Source organism: Rana temporaria, chromosome 1 (assembly GCF_905171775.1).
Source record: "Rana temporaria chromosome 1, aRanTem1.1, whole genome shotgun sequence".
Taxonomy (NCBI): Eukaryota; Metazoa; Chordata; class Amphibia; order Anura; family Ranidae; genus Rana; species Rana temporaria.
In genome coordinates, this window is record NC_053489.1 from 387496906 (window position 1) to 387518981 (window position 22076).

A 22076-nucleotide genomic window follows, 5' to 3' on the forward strand; every position below is an offset into this window, starting at 1 on the left:
ACAGCTACACAGTACCAGGATCTTTCAGGTAGCCGGCAGCACTGTGTGGTAGATTGGCCAGGATGCGTCCTCCAATTGAATCCCCAATTGTTCGGCTTCTTCCCGCAGGACAGGACCACCCCTGGACCAGTAGGCCACAGAAACTCCTGGGCCTACTCTCAGTAGCGGAGCCTTGGGCCAGCAGGCCCAGAGGCTGGAAAAAAAACTGCTAGCACATCCCTGAGGCCAGGAGGGCCATCAGGTCAGGATCGGAAGACCCTGCCAGAACAGTGTCTGTCCCTTAAGTACTCTCTTCCAGAAAGCACAGCGGCAGGGACCACACCCACTGAGCTGCTTCTGGGAAAGAATACTCAATGCACCCAACCCGCTGCGTTTCAAACCTTGACCTGTGGCGACAGCCACAGTCAAGTGGAAAATGTGCAACGCAGCTGAACTGGAACAGAAACCAATAATTTGACATATTCATTCTGAGCTAAACTACAGCTCAGACAACTTAAATTTACAAATAGCGCCTACCCAACAGGAGCAGGGCGCTACATAACTAAATCCAGTGACAATTGAGTTTGTCATATAATGCTTGAATTCTTGGTGGCTGTCATTGCATTATGCTACTATGGCTAGCCACCTCATCAGCTTGTACTGCAGTGCTGGCCACTTAACCATGAAATACTGCAGTGCTGGTGTTTAATAGGCCAGGATGTACTACATCTCTGGTGCTTGCCAGATCATCAAAAAGTAGTGCAGTGCTAGTGCTTGCGCCCTGTTGCATATGACCATAATTATGCAGTTTTAGCACTTCAGCAACACGGGGTTGGGTACACCTGGTTTTAGCAGGGACCTCTTCACCATTGTTCAAACTAGCTGTCATGGTGACGCATCTTTCTACATTGTTATATTCTGAGCCTGATACTGAGGCTTCCTCTCCGCTCTCATCTGTCATGCTTAGAATCCTATAGGCCTCCTTACTAGTGTACCTTTCTATGGACATTTTGGGCACTAAATTTAAAGGTACCTAGTGGTAACTATGGGGAAAAAAAGCTCCTGGCTAGCAGTCAAGAAATGCTTGCCTGATGTGGCTAACCCTGCTGTTTTGTGGACAATGTATCAGAGGTGGCAGTGATCAGAAACTGACACTGCACTTGTTGCTTGTCGAAGAATGGGGGGGGGGGGTTAAAACACAAGTGCTGGCAGTGATTAGGGCTGATCATGTTAATACTGCATTTTTGGGAACACTATACTATTGCATAGACAACGGGGAAAACGACGATGCGACACCTAGCGGCGGGAAAAAAATTGCTTTTAAGATCTGACAGCGTAAGAGCCTTACGCCTGTCAGATCTAATGGGTATCTATGCGTAACTGATTCTAAGAATCATTTGCATAGATACCCGGGGCCAGATGAGGAGTTACGACGGCGCAAATGGTGTTGCGCCGTCGTAACGCCTTTGAGAATCTGGCCCATAGTGTATAGTTCTAAGTATAGTTCTGATAATTGTGCTCAAGATACTGCTCCGGTGTATAGAAAAAAGAAAACAAACGCGCTGTCTTAAAATAACAAACAATAGCAGCCACCACAACAAAAGATCAATCTGTGAAATGAACAAATTAAAAATGGTATAGTGCAGCACTAAATCTAGTGATTGAAAAGAGTAGGGCTTCTGCTGTTCAGACAAAAGCTGATAGCGGAGATTCACTAAAGTGCGAAAAAAAACCATATAGAAAATTAATCTAATAATGACACTCAATGTAACTAATATGGGGCAAATCCACAAAAGAGATACTCCGGCGTAAGCCGTCGTATCTCTGGTTCTAACTTTGGAACTGATCCTCAGAAGCAGTTTTCCTAAGTTAGGCAGAAGATCCGACATCTGTAAGGGACTTACACTGCCGGATCTTAGGATGCAGTACCGCATCCGCCACTGGGGGCATTTCGAGTCGAAATGCCTCTGTTAGTATGCAAATTAGCACTTAGGGCGATCCTCAAAGCTTTTGTGCCTAGTTTTTTCGCCGTAAGTGTTAGTTTGCCTGGTGTAAAACTAGGGCTGCTTTTATAAAGTGTAAAGTTAGTCACACCTTGTAAAGGCCCATTCAAGCGACGGCATTTGGTATGCATTCCCGAGGGAGAACTCCACGGCAATTTGTAAATTCCAAACCGGCATGGGTTCCCCCCCAGGAGCATACCAGGCCCTTAGGTCTGTTATGGGTTGTAAGGAGACCCCCCCTCCGCCGAAAAATTGACGTAGGGGGTCCCCCTACAATCCATACCAGACCCGTATCCAAAGCACGCTACCCGGCCAGCCAGGAAGGGAGTGGGGACGAGCGAGCGCCCCCCCCCCTCCTGAGCCGTGCCAGGCCGCATGCCCTCAACATGGGGGGGTTGGGTGCTCTGGGGCAGGGGGGCGCACTGCGGGCCCCCCCACCTCAGAGCACCCTGTCCCCATGTTGATGAGGACAGGACCTCTTCCCGACAACCCTTGCCGTTGGTTGTCGGGGTCTGCGGGCGGAGGCTTATCGGAATCTGGGAGTCCCCTTTAATAAGGGGGCCCCCAGATACCGGCCCCCCACCCTAAGTGAATGGATATGGGGTACATCGTACCCCTATCCATTCACCTGTAGGCAAAAAGTCAAAGTTAATAAACACACAACACAAGTCTTTTTAAAATAGTTTATTATTCTGCTCCGGAGGCCCCCCCTGTCTTCGTTATTAGCTCAATTACCAGGGGGGGCTTCTTCTTCCACCCTCCGGGGGTCTTCTCCGCTCTCCGGGGGGGGTTTCTGCTTCCGCTCTCCGGGGGGGGCTTCTCCGGACTCCGGGGGGCTTCTTCCATCTTCTCCCCTCTTCCGCTCTTGACTCGGCGAACCCCGGTTCTTCTGCAGCTCTCCGGTGCCTTCTTCTTCAGCGCTGGCTGCCTGCTATGTTTGTGTGTTAGCTCGATTTCAAACAGGCAGCCGGCGCGGTCTTCTGTGACGTCAGGGTCTTCTGGTCTTCTGTTCTTCCGATGTTGCCTCGTCGCCTGTTGTCGCTGTAATGATGGAAGCGCGCCTTGCATCCCATTTATATAGGCATCACCGTCCCATCATGCTCCGGCAGGTACCCACGTGGTGGGTGCACGTGGGTAGGCACCCACCACGTGGGTACCTACCGGAGCATGATGGGACGGTGATGCCTATATAAATGGGATGCAAGGCGCGCTTCCATCATTACAGCGACAACAGGCGACGAGGCAACATCGGAAGAGGGGAGAAGAACAGAAGAGAAGATGACGCCACAGAAGACCGCGCCGGCTGCCTGTTAGAAATCGAGCTAACACACAAACATAGCAGGCAGCCAGCGCTGAAGAAGAAGGCACCGGAGAGCTGCAGAAGAACCGGGGTTCGCCGAGTCAAGAGCGGAAGAGGGGAGAAGATGGAAGAAGCCCCCCGGAGTCCGGAGAAGACCCCCGGAGAGCGGAGAAGACCCCCGGAGAGTGGAAGAAGAAGCCCCCCCTGGTAAAAGAGCTAATAACGAAGACAGGGGGGGCCTCCGGAGCAGAATAATAAACTATTTTAAAAAGCCTTGTGTTGTGTGTTTATTAACTTTGACTTTTTGCCTACAGGTGAATGGATAGGGGTACGATGTACCCCATATCCATTCACTTAGGGTGGGGGGCCGGTATCTGGGGGCCCCCTTATTAAAGGGGACTCCCAGATTCCGATAAGCCCCCGCCCGCATACCCCGACAACCAATGGCAAGGGTTGTCGGGAAGAGGTCCTGTCCTCATCAACATGGGGACAGGGTGCTCTGGGGTGGGGGGGCCCGCAGTGCGCCCCCCTGCCCCAGAGCACCCAACCACCCCATGTTGAGGGCATGCGGCCTGGCACGGCTCAGGAGGGGGGGGGCGCTCGCTCGTCCCCACTCCCTTCCTGGCTGGCCGGGTAGCGTGCTTTGGATACGGGTCTGGTATGGATTGTAGGGGGACCCCCTACGTCAATTTTTCGGCGGAGGGGGGGTCTCCTTACAACCCATAACAGACCTAAGGGCCTGGTATGCTCCTGGGGGGGGAACCCATGCCGTTTTTTTCATTGAAAATTGGCATGGAGTTCTCCCTCAGGAATGCATGCCGAGCGACGCTGTCATTTTTTTTTATAATTTGTTTTCCCGGCGCGTCTTTTTTTCACCCGTCGCAACTTTAGTGTCCCGTCGCAATCCACAAAGCCGCCCGGCGTCAATTACGTTCGCGCGATGCACGTCGGGAAAATGACGTCACACGCATGCGCAGTACGGCCGGCGTGGGAGCGCGCCTCATTTAAATTGTAAACCCCCCCCGGAGAGGAGGAACGCCTTACGACGGCGGCACTTAACTTACACGGCTTGAAATTTTTACGTAAGTGCTTTGAGGATCAGGCACTTAGGTAAAAACTTTAAGTCAGTGTAACTTAACTGCAGAAAGTTAAGTTACGCCGCCTGGCTGAGGATTTGGCCCTATGTGATTAACAATAACACATTTATATGAAACAAAGGTGCATGTGCATAATTATATAATCCATAAAGTGATTCCAGTGGATAAAGTGACTTCAAGGTGAGTAGTTGTAAACCAGTATGTCTGTAGATATTCCACCACCAATAGAAAAAGAGGCTTACCAGACACGTTGAACCCAACTAGGCATAAGCCCAATGAGTCAACAGAAATTTTGGTGTAGCACACCCAGGGGAGAGAAGTATGTCAGCATACACAGCTTCCAATGTGGACATATGAAGCGGAGGTCCATCACACTATTGTCGCCAATAGGTCTCAACCAAGGATGTAGTGACCAAAACTCATAGGCAATTCATCCAAATAGTACATTGATAAAGCGAGAGAGAATAGGCCACATATTGTGATACCATTTAGACAAAAAATATATATTTATTGTGTAAGTAAAAATGGACATTCGTATTTGAGAAGGTAAATCAAATAATCGCAGTGGCTTCAGCAGAGCCCGTTTTTTTTTGCACTTTAGTGAATCTCCGCTATCAGCTTTTGTCTGATCAGCAGGAGCCCTACTATTTTCAATCACTATACATAGCGCTGCACTATACCATTTTTACAAGATACTGCTCCGTACAGACACTAGTAATGGTGGTGATCAGCGACTTATGGTGTGATTGCTAAAAGTGTGGCAGACAATTTGGCACTTACTGACACTGGCTGTGCTACTGTATCTGCTATCTGACTTTGCTAGTGACACTAATACAGTGATTAGTGATAACAACAGCACACTGTACTAATGACACTGGTGACAGGGCAATCAAGGGGTTAACTGGAGGGCAATCAAGGGGTTAAATGTGCCCAACAGTTGTATGCAAGTGTATATGTGCTGATTTTACTCACACAGGATCCATCTTCTCTCACTGACTGAAAAAAGCTCATGGACGAAGAACCGGCCAGATCCTGTATCTTCTCTTTACAAACACGGCACAGGGCTGTGTTGTGATTGGCTACAGTCAATCAGCAAGTTTATGGCCAAAAAAATTGGCTGAAACCTGTTGATAAACTTCTGGTGTAGCCAATTACAGCACAGGTCAGCATGCATGCTCGAAAATCAAAAAGTGTGCTGTAACATATGGGTATGTCTCAGTGCCTAACTGTGCCGCCCGTCACAGTAAATGTACTGTGAGTGGGCAGCAAGTGGTTAATAGGTGAAATGTTTGTATAATTTATTCTGTTTATAGTATAGTCTAAAAAATGTTTCTAGGTCTTGAAGTCCCACTCATCACCACCAGCCAACTGTTTACAGGATGAGCAATCTTCCAAAACATTCTCCATTTGGTGCAAACAACCACCCACCCACCTTCCTCCACCCTTTTAGATTTCAAATAGTATTTTCTGCTCTCTGCTAGCACTGCTCCCTTTCCTTTTCCCGTTTTACTAATTAACAAAAAACATTTAAAACTGTGCTTGTGAAGCACTCTGCTGAGATAGGTGCCATAAGATGGTCGGAAGTATCTGGCTACTTTCACACTGAGGCGCTTTGCAGGTGCTATAGCGCTAAAAAAAGGGCCTGCAAAGGCTCCCTGAAAGAGCCTCTCCTTTCTCTCCAGTGTGAAAGCCTGAGGGCTTTCACACTGGAGTGGTGCGCTGTAAGGATGGTAAAAACAGTCCTGCTAGCCGCATATTTGAGGCGCTGTCAGGGGCGGACTGACCATTGAGTCACTCGGTCACTGCCCGAGGGCCCCATGCCACTAGGGGGCCCCATCAGGGTTGCCAGGCTCAGTAAAACCAGGGACAGTATGTAAAAATCTGTGTTTTTTTTTAGATCTGTCCCTGATATGTCCAAAACTGACATGCTTTTAATGTGAATATCCCAAGATTTTAGCTGCCCTGCCTCTGCACTGCCTCCTGGCGTGGTGGCCATCTGTAAGCCAGAGGGGCCCCATAATCTTCTATTGCCCGGGGGCCCCATGAGTTGTCAGTCCGCCCCTGGGCGCTGTAGGAGCGGTGTATACACCACTCCTACAGAGACCCTGCCCATTGAAATCAATGAACAGCGCTGCTGAACCGCCGGCATAGCACCGCAAAAACGACTGTAAAGCGACGGTAAAAATAGTGGCACTTTACCGCGCTTGCAGTGTGAAAGTAGCCTCTCTGTTTATGAAAACGATGTTTATGGAGACATTTGCTATATGTTAAACCACTAAGTTAAAACCATGAAAAAGGTGTCACTGGAATCACTCTTCTGCCTTTTTAACTGAAATGACAAAAGTACAAGTGAACAACCTATTTTATGGTATTACTCAGTGCTAAAACAGGTACATATTATCTCAACCATTTAGAGAATGAACAAAGGTAAATGAAAAAAAAAGGTCTGAAATTTGAAAACTTTGAAAAAAAAAAAAATGATATCATAATATAATACTGTATGGTTGGTGCATTAAATAAGGTTTGTCATTGTAATACCTTAAATTTCTTCCTCATTTCCTTTATCTCTCTATCTTCAGTATTTGTGATTTTTAAATTCTCTCTTTTTGGTACTTCAGGTTTACTGTTAAAAGAAATGAAATAACCAAATTAGCACACATAAATTATTTGTTAAATTCTTACGCCCCAAAAAGATTGTATGTTTTTTCCCCCTTGGTTTGACTAAGCCCCCTTTCACTCTTATATGACTTGTCTCACGATTTTGGACTGCAGAATATTGTAATAAATAAATAGATATACAGATATATGACATTCCAATACCATATATAGATATACATCTAATTAGACAGGTTTTTTATATGCAGTTCTTCACTTACATATGTTGAATTGATGTAATGCTTTTTAATGTATTGTAGTTAAAAACATATGAGGGCAGAGTATACTCTGAATTTTTTGCCAGAAGTCCAGATAGAAATGGTATGCCCCCAGGAGGGCGTTGGTACTGGGCCTAGAGGCCCAGAAGCTGACAGTATTCCCACACAAAGCACAAAATCCCAGGAGGGTCAAGCCAAGGGATCCACTGGGGCCGAGATACGTGAGTGACCCTGTAAATATCAAAAAATTATTATGTAGTTTTTAAGAGAAAATATGCCTATTCTGTAGTATAGTAGGTAGATAGAGTTTATGGTCGTGGCCCTCTGACCGAGAGAGATGTGGATCACATAAACACGTGACAAGACTTACACAACATAAATAGACCTGAAGTGTGCCTTGGTGGTCTGGTCAGTATGCCAAGAAAAGGGGGCAAAAGACTCAAATAGGGAAATAGCTTTTGTTGATTTCTTGTATTTATTGAGCCAGCTTGGTAAAGGCTTGTGCCGTTTCTTCCTGAGGATTTGGGATGCATGTGGCAAAACAAGCAGACTTCCATCAGCCTAGTATTGATTACGTGGTCTGGTACTCCCTGTTGTGAGGCAGCTGAGGCTGCTCTAATTCGGAAGGAATGTCCAGAGAACTGACTGGGGTTTGAAGCCCAAGTTGCTTAGGAGGATTCTGACATGCTGGACAAACTGGCTGCCACTCAGGGAGCTGGTTCAGAAAGGGTAGCAACACCAAACTGTGGACACAGATTGAGCAGAGCCAGAGTCCTGTCCCACTACGCGGAGCCCCGTGGTGCTTTGCGGCGCTGCCGCCGGGTCTAAAGAGTCACCCGCTGATAGGTACGACAACTAAGATCTGCTCGCAATTGTGGATAAAACCCTCGCTCACAACGCGCAACTCCAGGCTGAGACCAATACTGGGCCATCCCCAATTCTCCCCGGGCCTGCTGGATAAAAAATTCCTTGAATTACGCAAGGCCGGGTTTAGCCAGGCATCACACTTTAGCGATAGGGGGAAATGGAAGACCGCCGCGGAGCTGGCGGATCCCACGGGTCCTTATGGGTTGGACCACATGAGAGCGCTTCAGTCGGGACATTTCCTGAGCAGCATGCCACCTCCTAATGGCACACAGCAACCACTCACGCCCCTGGAGGAGTTGTGTATGGGGTCCGGGATGGTATCTCACACTCTGTCACTGATGTACGGTATACTAAACGTCCCGCCCGCTGACAGCCCTGTCCCATGCATCCTTAAATGGGAGGGGGATCTGGGCTGCTCCTTCTCCACGGGTAAAAAACAACGCATCCTTGAGCTAACCCACAAGTCCTCCATATGCTCCAGGACCCAAGAAACGAATTATAAAATTTTGACTCGATGGTACAGGACCCCGGTGCTGTTGCACACTCTCTTTCCGGAGGCGTCGGACCTGTGTTGGCGCTGTCTGGAGGAGAGAGGTACCCTCCTACATGTTTTCTGGTCCTGTACCCGTCTACGGGGATTCTGGAGCGAAGTACGTCGCATAACACAGAAATTCAGTGACCGGGAAATCCCAGACAACCCAGCTTTCTTCCTGCTTCACGCAACGGACACCCCTCTTCGGGTTTACAAGAAATCGGTGGTGCGCCACCTACTAGATGCGGCTAAGGCCTGCATCCCGCTGACTTGGAAATCCCAGAACTCACCCACACTAGCCCTCTGGCTCAACAAAGTCGATAGTATCAACCGTTTGGAGGATCTTATCCTCACCAGCCAAAATAGACAGGAAGCATACAAAAACACATGGCAACTGTGGAATGTGTTTAAATACTCCTCTGAAGGACGGAGCCTTAGGGAAGAGCAAGCAGGAGACGCCGATTAGTACGTTCCCCAAACTACCTGACCGCACCCCCCCCCCAGGAATCCCCCCCCAACCCCCTGACACTTCTCTTTTCTCTCTCTTTGCTCTTCTTCTTCTCTTTCGGTACACCAGTACCTGGTCTTTCTAATTTCTTATTATTTAAATACTTTGGAAAATGAAGGAGGGATTGGTCCGGCAGGGGTCAAGCTACCTAAGGGCCCCCCTAGGCCGAGGGGCATACGTGATGCTCGTGCGGACCCCTGAGGGGGTCCATGCGAGGGACATCACACGTAGATTGGCAGGCAGATTTTTAGGCCTCCCAGTAGCACACACGCTGCCACTCTAAATGGGGTCATACACCCAGGGACTCTCTAGAGATGTCTTATATTTAGACACACGCTGATGTAGCTTGATGATACCACCAGTAGATAATACAGCCTTTCAATAACTGATCTGTAATGTCCCATGAGATGATAGGCTGCACTGTTGTTGACCCTGTAACCTGATGTGTGGTATGACACAAGTTGAACTGTTGTACCATCATGGCCTGTGCGGGCCGATCTTCCTGTTATAAATAAAAAAAAAAAAAAAGAAAGGGTAGCAACGAGCTACCATAAGATTGGCTGGGTAGATGGAGCAGTAGTCTATGGCTGATGGAATGACTATGCTGGGCAAAGCCCCAAACGGGGAACGAGTAAGGATTTCAGACATTCCCTAAAGAGGGCACTCTTGAAACTCTAGGCGCCCTGTAGGAGGAACTTGACTGCATGGGCTTGAGAATACTGACGGTTTACTGGGGTCCTGCAGGGACAGGAAATGCTGGGCGCCATCTAGGTATAGTTTGATAGTATTGTGAGAAAGGGTCAGCTGCATGTGGCAATACGGTATGAAGGATAGAATGGGTCTAACATCGCCTATTGCTGCTCCGGGGCAAGGGGCCAAAAATGTGCGGTTAGTGTTTCAAGCAATTCTATAGGCATTCATTGTGTTGCGTGCCTAAGGCCGGGTACTCACGTGCAAACATGTACGGTGAAACCGGTCCGTCGGACCGTTTTCACCGTACATGTCTGCCAGAGGGCTTCTATACGATGGTTGTACTAACCATCGTACAGAAGTCCGCGCGTAAACACTACGCGGGGCGTGTGCGCATCGTCGCCGCGACGATGACGCGGCGACGTGGGCGGGCCTGCCATTTAAAGGCTTCCACGCATGCGTCAAAGTCATTCGACGCATGCGAGGGACGGCGGGCGCTCGGACATGTACAGTAGGTCTGTACTGACGACCGTACATGTCCGAGCGGGCAGGATTCCAGCGGACGGTTTTAAAACACGTCCAGGAATATTTGCCCGCTGGGAAAAGGCCCGGCGGGCAAATGTTTGCTGGAATTCGGCCCGCTCGCGCCTACACACGACCGAACATGTATGCTGAAACTGGCCCGCGGACCAGTTTCAGCATACATGTTTGGTCGTGTGTACGGGGCCAAAGAGTGGTTAATAAGCTGGGTTGCGTTGGCGAGATGCGACAGTCTATCGACAGCAACGACCAGGGTGGGACAGGGATAGTTGATGGGTCAACTCCAGGCTCTTGCTGGAAAAAACAAAGTAAGGTTGGAACGGGACAGCGCATCAGCTGCGATTTTGCATTTGCCTAGAATATGTCTACAGAAGATATGAAACTGGTGACGGAGTGACAGCTGCACGAGCCTGCGCAGGAAGGACGTGATGACTTAGATCTACCGTATTTTTCGGACTATAAGACGCACTTTTTCCCCCCAGAAATATGGAGGAAAATGTTCCTGCATCTTATAGTCCGAATATATGGTATGACACTGCCCCACGTCGCCGCTGGCTCCGCCCCCTGCCACCGCTTGCATCTCCTCCCGCCGGAACCTCTGGAAGAGAGGCAGGAGAGCGGGGGACAGACTTTCCAAACCCCCCTGTTCACCGGGCGATCTTCCGGCTGGCTGGCTCGGGCTGCTCTGTCTTCTGCTAGGTGGTATGACACTGCCCCACACCGCCGCTGGCTCTGCCCCCTGCCACCGCTCGCATCTCCTCCCGCCAGAACCTCTGGAAAAGAGGCAGGAGAGCGGGGGACAGACTTTCCAAACCCCCCTGTTCGCCGGGCGATCTTCCAGCTGGCTGGCTCGGGCTGCTCTTCTGCTAGGTGAAAGAGCAATGTAAGGTAAGGCTGCATTTGTGGCAACTCTCACTCTGCATTTACTATGGTCACTCTGCATTTACTATGGTCACTCGGCATTTACTATGGTCACTCGGCATTCACTATGGGCTATGGTCACTCTGCATTTACTATGGGCTATGGTCACTCTGCATTTACTATGGGCAATGGTCACTCTGCATTTACTATGGGCAATGGTCACTCAGAATTTACTATGGGCAATGTTTAGACTGCATTCCATGGGCACTGGAAAATATTTTAGTACACCTTGAATATTTTTTTTGGTGTTTTCCTCCTCTAAAACCTAGGTGCGTTTTATGGTCAGGTGCGTCTTATGGAGCGAAGAATACGGTACCTTAATGGGGTACAGCACGGGGAGTGATGAAGACTGGGTTAAGCAGAAATTCAAGTGGCGGCCGCAAAATGGCCGCAAAGCCCATGGTGGCTCGGCTGACACTGACGGGATGAACATTGAAATGCTGTTCTATCAGGTGGGGAAGTTGCTAGGTCTGCTACTGATGCTTGGTCTAGTTTGAGAACTTGGACTAGATCTTGCATTGGTGTGAGAAAATCAAGACAATACACAGGATCTCAACAAGACGATATACGTGCACTCGCAGACCAACGTGCACTCGCTGACCAACGTGCACTCGCAGACCAACGTGCACTCGCAGACCAACGTGCACTCGCTGACCAACGTGCACTCGCTGACCAACTTGCACTCGCTGGTGCTGGATGGAAACCTGAACTAATCTCAGGGAAAAGACAAAGAAAAGCCTGCGTGCCACTGAAGATGTATGGCCAACTGGGTACTGCTGCGTGTTTGTGTGGCTGATTGTTTGTCACTGAGGTGTGTTTGCAAGTTTAGTTTGTATTCGGGTTTGCATGTAGGTGCGTGCTGCAAAGTGTTTTATACTACTGCAGACTATATTGTGTGGTTGCAAGGGTGTCAGTGAGTGTCAGGTTGCTGGGCCCTCCATGAGTATGAAGGTTTGTTTTGAGACGCCATTGCGTGGTTGCAAGGGTCTCAGTCTGGTTTGCTGAGACGATATTGTGTGGTTGCAAGGGTCTCAGTCTGGTTTGCTGAGACGATATTGCGTGGTTGCAAAGCTCTCAGTCTGGTTTGCTAAGACGATATTGCGTGGTTGCAAGGGTCTCAGTCTGGTTTGCTGAGACGATATTGCGTGGTTGCAAAGGTCTTGATGATTATGAGGTCTGTTTTGAGATGGCACTGTGTGGTTGCAAGGGTCTCGGTCAGGTTTGCTGAGACAATATTGCATGGTTGCAAGGGTCTCGATGAGTATGAATTTTTTTTATGATAAAAATTGCGTGGTTGCAAGGGTCTCAACAAGTGAGGGGTTGCTGAGACGATATTGCGTTTGCAATCTTAAATGAGTGTCAGGCTGCTGTGACGACTTTGTATTGCTGCAAGGGTCTAAACGGGTGTCAGGTTGCTGAGACGATATTGTGTTTTGCAATGGTCTCAAATGAGTGTCGGGATGCTGAGACGACTTTGTATGGCTGCAAGGGTCTGAACGGGTGTCAGGTTGCTGAGACGATATTGCGTTTGCAATGGTCTTAAATGAGTGTCAGGCTGCTAAGACGACTTTGTATGGCTGCAAGGGTCTGAACGGGTGCCAGGTTGCTGAGACGGGATTGTGTGGTTGCAAAGGTCTAGACGAGTGTGAGGTAGCTGAGATGATATTACATTTTGCAAGGGCCTCAAATGAGTGTCAAGCTGCTGAGACAATATTCCCTGCCTTTTTTTTTAAAACGGCTGTGAACGAAATGCTGGTAAACTTGAGTTATCGTGTCTGGCAGAGTTTACAAGCTGTTACAGGCATTGGCATTTCAAACACACTAAAACACACAGCATGGGGGAAACAACGAATGGCAACGGTAGAAAATATGCAATGTATCTGATACAAATTAGTTGTAAAGAGAAATGACTGATACAAATCGTTTGTAAAATGCATGAAATTAATCCGATGCAAATCGGTAGGGGCATTGAATAAATCTCATACGAATTGGTTGTAGAGTGCTACCCCTTGCTTTGAATCCGAACACCTACCAACCACCTGTCTCCCCAGGCTAATCAAGTGCAGACAAGGCACCAAGTGGGTCTAATTACCGTCTCACTCTGTCAAAGAACCCATACAAACAATACATGCTAATCTCCAAACGGATGAGACGTCAACCCCATGGACAGTGGATTTTATAACCAGTGAAGCCTGTGGTGAGTGATATCAAACAATGACCGACAGTGGCTCGGATTTACAAATGAATCGTATGTTTGGCAGGAGGAAGTTGCTGAATGATGTTGGGACATGAGCAACAATAACTCAGAGGCAGGTTTTTTACACAAGGGATGCAGGATAGGAAGCATAACGATTTGCAAGATTGCACATGATACGAAAAGGTTTGAATGCTACCTGCGACAGTAAGCGGGAACCGCAGACGAAGACCATGAATGGAGAAGCTGCAATGCACTTGCGATTGAATGCGCAGACTCACGAACATGGGGTGAGCTGGGAAGAGTCGGCCCAGTGACGTGTAGTACCGCACACTGAACCGACAAATGTAATGTGGTATGGGGATATGCAGGGCATGTATATCCTCCCACACTTCTTATTCACAATTTTTCCTCTGCGCATTTGCAATATATATTAATAGATAATTCAACAATAAAAAATAGGGGGTAAAAATTGATATTCAATTAATAAATCAATAAAAAATATATATATATTTATTTTGATTTGGGCAAAATTTAAATTTACTTTAGATTGATTACCGATTTTATTTGATATATACTTTGTGTTTTAATTTAATTTACCTCACATAAAACTACGGTTTTGGTTAGATAATCAATTAATTAGAAATATTATTTTTTTAAATATATTTAAAAACAATCCTAAAAATTTAAAATTAAAAATCCTCTAAAAAAATGATTAAACCAGTATCATTATATATTTTTTCTAGCAGTGGTGGATACATGGCTCCACAGGCAACTTCTCCCTCACTTTATGTGAGATTACACAGCATTTGCAGGTACTTATTTTGTGGAACATATGAAATATTGCCAAGTAAAAAACATATATATAAAACTCTATCTACCTACTATACTACATAATTGGCCTGACCCTCCCGAGATTTTGTGCTGTGTGTGGGAATACTGTCAGCTTCTGGGCCTCTAGGCCCAGTACCAACGCCCTCCTGGGGGCATACCATTTCTATCTGGGCTTCTGGCAAAAAATTCAGAGTATACTCTGCCCTCATATGTTTTTAACTACAATACATTGAAGCGTTACATCAATTCAACATATGTAAGTGAAGAACTGTATATAAAAAACCTGTCTAATTCGATGTATATCTATGAATGGCATTGGAATGTCATATATCTGTCACGGTCTGAAGTCAGGCTCAGAGGCCAGTAGCTATAGCAGCGTTTCTGGCTAATGACACAGGTTCACCTGAGGTGCGGGATTTAAGCACTAACCGGTATTCACCAGAGCTCCTGATGGTGGAGAAGGGCTTTGCTGCGTGTTAGTGCCAAGTCGCGGTCCTCAGGATAGCCCCACCAGGAGGTGAGCAAGCCGGGGTCCGGAAGCAGATATAACAGGTAGGGATCAAGCAGACGCTTATTTGGGAAACGAGCCAAAAGTCGGAAACAAATAGTTGCAGGTTGGGATTCGGCAGAAGCGTAGTCGGGAACGAGCCAAATGTCGGTAGTGAATGGTAGCAAAGATACGGCCGGCAGCAAGAGAGACAGGAGCAAGATATTGGCTGGTGAAGGCACAATATTCTGGCAACCAGGAAGTGCAGGGACATGGCTTAAATCAGGAAGTTCATGAGAGGAGCAAAGGGTTCAAGGCTCAAGGCAAACAAGATTCAAGACAAGATCATTCAAGGAACTATGCAAGGAACTGTCCAAGGAGCTGTCCAGCATTCCAGGTGGCTCAGCAAGCAGAGTCACCACCAAACACACCACGCCAAGCCCAGGTCCTAACAATATCTGTATATCTATTTATTCTTTCTAATATTCTATTTTAGTATACAAAATATTCTTGCTTAAATATAACCCTGAAGAAGGAGACACATATGCACTCTGAAACATCTGGTGCAAGAATTACAGTATTTATAACTATGTGATGATGTTGACAACATTGTAAATATGTTTAAGCATGCTATGTATTTTTACATATGTTTGTTTTATATATATTTTTTATACAAACATTTAAAAAATAATTTACTATTACATACTTAAGAATTTTGTGCCTAAAAAATCCACCACAAGGTGAGTTTGTTTTTCTCCTTGTCCAGTAATCAAATCAATAAAACCATAATTAAATCAAGAAGAAGCTCCACTCGGAACTCTTCAAAACTACATTAGGGAACAAAATAAAAACAATCCAACAACATCAAACAGCCACAGAAACACTTTACGCCATCAACAAGGCTCTACTACAGTCAGCCGACTTAGTAGCGCCAAAACGCAAAACGTGCATCCGCAAAAACAACTCCAGCTGGTTCAACGACCAGCTGTCGTTGTTGAAGCAAGAGCGCAGAAGAGCGGAAGCAGCTTGGAAAAGAAGCTCTTCAGAGGAAAACCAAACCATCTATAAGTTAATAACCAAGAAATACCACAAAGAAATCTTTATAGCCAAAAAAAATCATTTTTCCAACATCATCAATAATGCCCTAAACTCTTCAATCTAGTCACCCAGACCATGAACCCAGTCTGTCTAGAGGCCCCCAATTCTGATTCACAAGAATTTTGCAACGAATTATCGGATTATTTCATTAACAAAATTGAAAAAATCCGTGAAAGTATTCTGCAAAACAGAATCTTCATCAACCCCCCTAAATCAAAAACCTAATACCCACATTAAACCGCCGCAGTCAACTAATTTCACTCTAAAACCCATTTCCATCGATGCCACTAAAAATATCACCGGTACTCTGCGAAATAGCACAGCGCCTAACGATATCATCCCCACTAAACTGCTGAAAGAATGTGCCGATGTTTTGGCACCGGCTATCACGCAGCTCATAAACCAGTCATTCAAGGAGGGCATGGTGCCAACCTTGCTGAAACAAGGTATAATCAAACCGATTCTAAAAAAAAAACACCCTTGACCCCAAAGACCCTAATCATCGCCGACCCATAACAGGCCTAAATGTCTTCTCCAAGGTAATGGAGAAAGAAGTTGTACAACAGCTACAACATCACTTAGACACCCATAAATTACTCGATTCGTTTCTATCGGGTTTCCGTCCTGGTCACGGGACAGAAACAGCACTGCTCAAAATATGGGATGACGCCCTTGAAGCAGCAGACGAAGGAGAATCTTTTCTTCTGGTACTGTTGGACCTAATTGCAGCATTTGACACGGTAGACCACAAATTACTACTGACTTGGCTAGCTGAAGTAGCCAGAGTCGCGGAATGTGATTTATCTTGGTTCTCCTCCTTCCTGGAAAACCAATCACAAATAGTGAAACTGGACCCTTTCACTTCTGAAAAACGCACAGTGTCATGTGGAGTCCCTCAGGGCTCCCCTTTGTCGCCCGTTCTGTTCAATATCTATCTTCGCCCTCTTTTTGAAATCATCAGTAACCAGAAGTTACTTTACTACTCTTATGCAGATGACACACAACTGTATTTTCGCATCTGCAACAAAAAGGATCATTATATCGGACTAGAGAAATGCCTTACCTTGATAGAAAACTGGATGACCAAGAGTTACCTTAAACTCAACGGTTCAAAAACAGAACTTCTGTTTCACGCCAACCGAAAAAATCATCCCACAACAATATGGACACCTTCGCCCATTCTGGGTAAAACCATCACCCCTAGCACCAAAGTCAAAAGTCTCTGAGTCATTTTCGACTCCTACATGACAATGGATGCACAAATAGGGTCAGTAGTCAGCGGATCGCACCATCTGCTGCGCCTACTACACAGACTCACTCCCTTTACCCCAAAAGAAGACATAGCAGTTGTGGTGGGAACAATTATCAACTCCAGACTTGACTATGCAAATGCCCTCTATCTCGGACTCCCTAAATACCAAATCTTGCGTCTGCAAGTCGTTCAAAATACGGCCGCCCGACTGGTGACTGGGAAAAAAACATGGGAGTCCATCTCGCCTTCACTGAGAGCCCTTCACTGATTGCCAGTTAAAGACAGAATCTGTTATGTATCACGTACCTGGTAGCCAGAGCCCGATGGTAGGAGAAGGCCTCTCTTACCGCTCCGGCTCGTGAGCTGCCGGATTGGGAACAGCAGACTCAGGAGCCTGGCGGGGTAGGAGTGCCGGCGTGCTGGGTAGGTGAAGCAGGTGCTGACTTCCTCTGGACGGGTAGGCTGGAAGGTGATTGGATCACTGATAGCAGACGGAAGCGGAGTCAGGTAAGCCGGGTCACAACAGATGGTTCAGGTAATCAGGTGCAGCAGGCAGAAGAGTAATCAGGGTACAAGCAGGAAGGTCTGGCAATGGTAGGTCAATCAGAAGAGGTGGTCAATGGAAGCCGAGGTCAGGATCGGAGAGGTACGGATGGTCAAACAAGCCGGGTCACAAGTTCAATCAGAGGTTCAAATCAGGTAAGCAGGTTCTCAGGTTCAAGTTCAATCAGGGACTGCAGATCAGACAGCAACTTGCAGGAAGCAAGGACTGAGCTTTTAAAGGCGTTTTGGCGCCAAGGAGGGTTCACGTGCACGCGCGCGCTCCCGCTGCGCACGTGCGCGCGCGCGCGCCGCTGACGCACGCGCGCGCGCCGCTGACGCACGCGCGCGTCCCGCTGATGCACGCCGCTGTCTCAGCCCAATGCTGGGCTGACGATTTTGGGAGGTGAGTCCCTGACATTGCCCCCCCCCAAGGGGCAACCTCCGGATGCCCAGTCGGGCCATTTTGTCAGGGTGAGCGAGAACATATGCACGTATTAGTCTTTTGGCATGGATATTACCTTCGGGTTCCCAGGAATTGTCTTCTGGTCCATAACCTTTCCACTTGATCAGGAATTGGTTTTGTCCTTGTCTTTTCCTACAATCCAGGATAGTCTCTACCACGAATTCCTCGTTGCCATCGACATGGATCGGTTCGGGAGGTTTGGACCCCCTATTAGGAAAAGGATCTGGAACTGCGGGTTTTAACAAAGAGACATGGAACACAGGATGCACTTTAAGAGAATCAGATAAGGATAGTTCATATGAAACTGTATTGATCTTTCTTTTGACCGGAAAGGGTCCCAAAAATTTTGGTCCCAATTTCTTGGATGGACAGGCTAGTCTAAGATTGTTCGTAGAAAGCCATACCTGGTCCCCCGGTCTCAGATCTAGCTCACCTCTCCTTTTCCTGTCAAAGAACCTCTTACTGTCAGCCTGGGCCTTGGTCACCGTCTCCCGTAGCAGTTGGTTATTGCGGTTGAGGAACTCCATAGTGCTCTGTACAGCCGGAACTGAGGACTCTGAAAGAAAGTCTGGTAAAAAGGTTAAGTTGAAACCATAGTTGGCAAAAAAAGGAGATTGCCCCGTAGCAGAATGACTGGCGTTATTGTACGCAAATTCTGCTAGGGGTAACAGAGACACCCAATCATCTTGGGAGAACGTTGTAAAACACCTGATGTACTGTTCCAAAGTCTGATTGGTTCTTTCAGTTTGCCCATTGGTCTGGGGATGATAGGCCGAGGATAGAGCAAGTTCAATCTGTAGCGTCTTGCAGAGAGCTTTCCAGAACCGAGAGGTGAATTGAACTCCTCTATCTGACACGATGTTGGAGGGCACCCCATGTAGTCTGACGATTTCTTTAATGAATACACGAGCAGTCTCAATGGCAGAAGGTGTATTCTTTAAAGGAAGAAAATGGGCCATTTTGGTCAAACGGTCCACAATCACAAAAATGACAGAACAACCCTCAGAGCAGGGAAGTTCTACAATAAAATCCATGGCGATCATTTTCCATGGTCGATCGGGTACAGGTAGTGGTTTCAGTAGGCCCCAAGCTTGGTTTCGGGGTGTCTTGTTCCGGTTACAGATAGGGCAAGATCGGATATAGGACTTGCAAAAATCCTCCAAGCCGGGCCACCAGAAGGTGCGGCGTACTAGTTCCAGGGTTTTGCGAACCCCAAAATGTCCTGCCAGTGGGTGATCGTGCAGATGTTTTAAAACTTCGACTCGGGTCTTTTCAGGTACAAAGATTTGGCTTCCTTTCCAAAATAATCCATCTCTGGACTCTAGAGAAATATTGGCAGGTTTTGAAGATTCAGATGACGCTCCTCTAAGTAATGATATAAGATCGGCGTGTAATAGCAGAAAGCTGTTTTCTGGAAGAATGGTGTCAGGGGTAGAGGTGTCTTTTGGGTTGTCAAACATTCGGGATAGAGCGTCTGGCTTGACATTCTTTGATCCAGGACGGTAGGTGATGTGGAAACAGAAACGGGAGAAGAAGAGAGCCCAGCGGGCCTGTCGAGGTTTCAATCGTTTAGCAGTTCTTAAATATTCCAGGTTTTTATGGTCCGTATAAATTAGTACTGGATGTGCAGCACCTTCCAACAGGTATCTCCACTCTTCTAATGCGGCCTTGATGGCCAATAATTCACGATCACCTACGTCGTAGTTTCTCTCCGCAGGGGAGAGTTTTCGGGAGAAGAAGCCCACCGGGTGTACTAAGTCCTTGTTCCCAAGTCGTTGAGATATAACGGCCCCTACAGCGACTTCAGAAGCATCCACCTCAAGGAGAAAAGGTAGAACCGGGTTGGGGTGACTGAGGATCGGAGCAGAAGTGAAGAGTCCCTTCAAGGTGTCGAAGGCCTTCTGAGCCTCGGAGTTCCAGTGGAAACGGAAATTTTGTCTGGTGAGTTGTGTAATGGGAGCCACGATGGAAGAAAAACCTTTAATAAAGCGTCTATAGAAATTTGCAAATCCTATAAATCTTTGTACCCCCTTTTTATCTAGAGGTACTGGCCAGTCCAGAATGGCAGACACTTTCTTTGGGTCCATCTCGATTCCCGTCGGGGAGATCACCAGGCCCAGGAACTGAATGGTGTGTAACTCAAATTCGCATTTTTCTGCCTTTGCGTATAAGCCGTGCAGGCGGAGCCGGTTTAAAACTCTGCAGACATGCTCCCGATGTTTGTCTAACGAGCCAGAGAAAACCAGTATATCATCCAGGTAGACGATGACGAAGATGTCTAAAAAGTCTCTAAACACGTCGTTGACGAAATGCTGAAAGGTAGCAGGAGCGTTGCATAACCCAAAAGGCATGACGAGGTACTCGTAGTGGCCATACCGAGTGCGAAAGGCAGTTTTCCACTCATCACCGTCTCTGATGCGAATTAAATTATAAGCCCCCCTCAGGTCCAGCTTGGTGAAAATGGTGGCGGATCTTAGTTTTTGGAATAATTCAGGTATTAGGGGCAACGGGTATCGGTTTTTAACCGTGATGTTGTTGAGCTCCCGATAGTCGATGCATGGGCGAAGGGTTTGATCCTTCTTGGCAACAAAAAATATTCCAGCACCCGCCGGTGAGGTGGATGGCCGAATGAATCCCTTGTTTAGGTTTTCATCAATGTAAATTTTCAGAGCATCTTGTTCTTTCTCGGATAATGGAAAGATGCGCCCAAAAGGGATCTCAGCCCCAGGAAGCAGTTCTATCGGGCAGTCATAAGGACGGTGGGGTGGTAGGGAGTCGGCCCCCTTTTTGCTGAACACATCGAGGAACTCGTGATAATGTTCCGGGACGGACTGGAGTAAACTGGGATCGGTGTTCAGGCATAGCAGAGTGGGAGAAAAACTAGGTACTTTAGGTAAACAATATTCTTGACAGTACCGAGAAGGAAATCGCAAAGTTCCAGAGGACCAATCAACCTGAGGGTTATGAATCCGGAGCCAGGGAATGCCAAGAATTACAGGAAAAAGAGGAGAGGAGATCACATCCAAAATTAATAATTCTTTATGATGAGCGGAAGTAGTAGCGGGTAGAGGAAGGGTTTCTTGTGTTACTTGTCCTGATTTAATGTGGGATCCATCAGCTAGAAAAACGGAAAGTTTGAAGTTCTTCCTTCGAAGAGGAATATTGTGTAGGTTGGCAAAGGCGGCATCAATGAAGCAGCTGCAGGCCCCGGAGTCAATAATTGCGTTGACCGGAATCGTTCTTCCTTGGAGCTGAAAAGACAGAGAAAGAGCAAGGTGGTTTGTATTGACTGGGAGAGCGGAAACGTTGAGAGAAACAGAGGAATGGCACTTACGCATCTTGGTGGGACAGTTGGCGACGTAATGACCGGGCTCACCGCAGTATAGGCATAGATTCAGTTGACGACGGCGTGCTCGTTCTTCTGGAGGCAATGTGGGTCGCATGACTCCGAGTTGCATAGGCTCAGAAGTATCTGGAGGGGAGCTGGCAGGACTTGGGCAGACAGGTGGTTGATATCGGGATGCAGGCATGGGTGCTTTGGTAGTGACCCAAACTGGACGATTTAAATGAGAAGAACGTTCGGTCCGTCGTTCCCGTAAGCGTCGATCAATCTGAATAGCCTTGTCGATCAAATCCTCTAAGGTATCAGGAACCCCGATGCGAGCCAGTTCATCTTTTAAGGCCTCTGAAAGTCCCAGGCGGAACTGGTGTCGCAGAGCTGCGCTGTTCCACTGAGTGTCCGCACTCCAGCGGCGAAAGTCCGTGACATAATCCTCCACTGCTCGGCGGCCCTGTTGAAGTGCGAGCAGGGCGGCCTCGGCAGTGGTAGTCCGCTGAGGATCATCATACATTTGTGCCATGACCCGAAAAAAGGCTAGTAAAGTCTCTGTGTTGG

The 22076-nt window shown here is 47.4% G+C and overlaps 1 protein-coding gene across 2 annotated transcripts in view; it reads right to left on the reverse strand.

Annotated features, from left to right (window-relative positions):
- Positions 1-22076, reverse strand: part of LOC120911933 (PML-RARA-regulated adapter molecule 1-like) — a 125779-nt gene that overhangs the window by 77254 nt on the left and 26449 nt on the right. For both annotated transcript variants that reach the window (XM_040322565.1, XM_040322564.1), the window contains exon 6: positions 6918-7002. In XM_040322565.1, coding sequence (XP_040178499.1) covers positions 6918-7002 — 85 coding nt within the window. The remainder of the gene's footprint in view (positions 1-6917; positions 7003-22076) is intronic.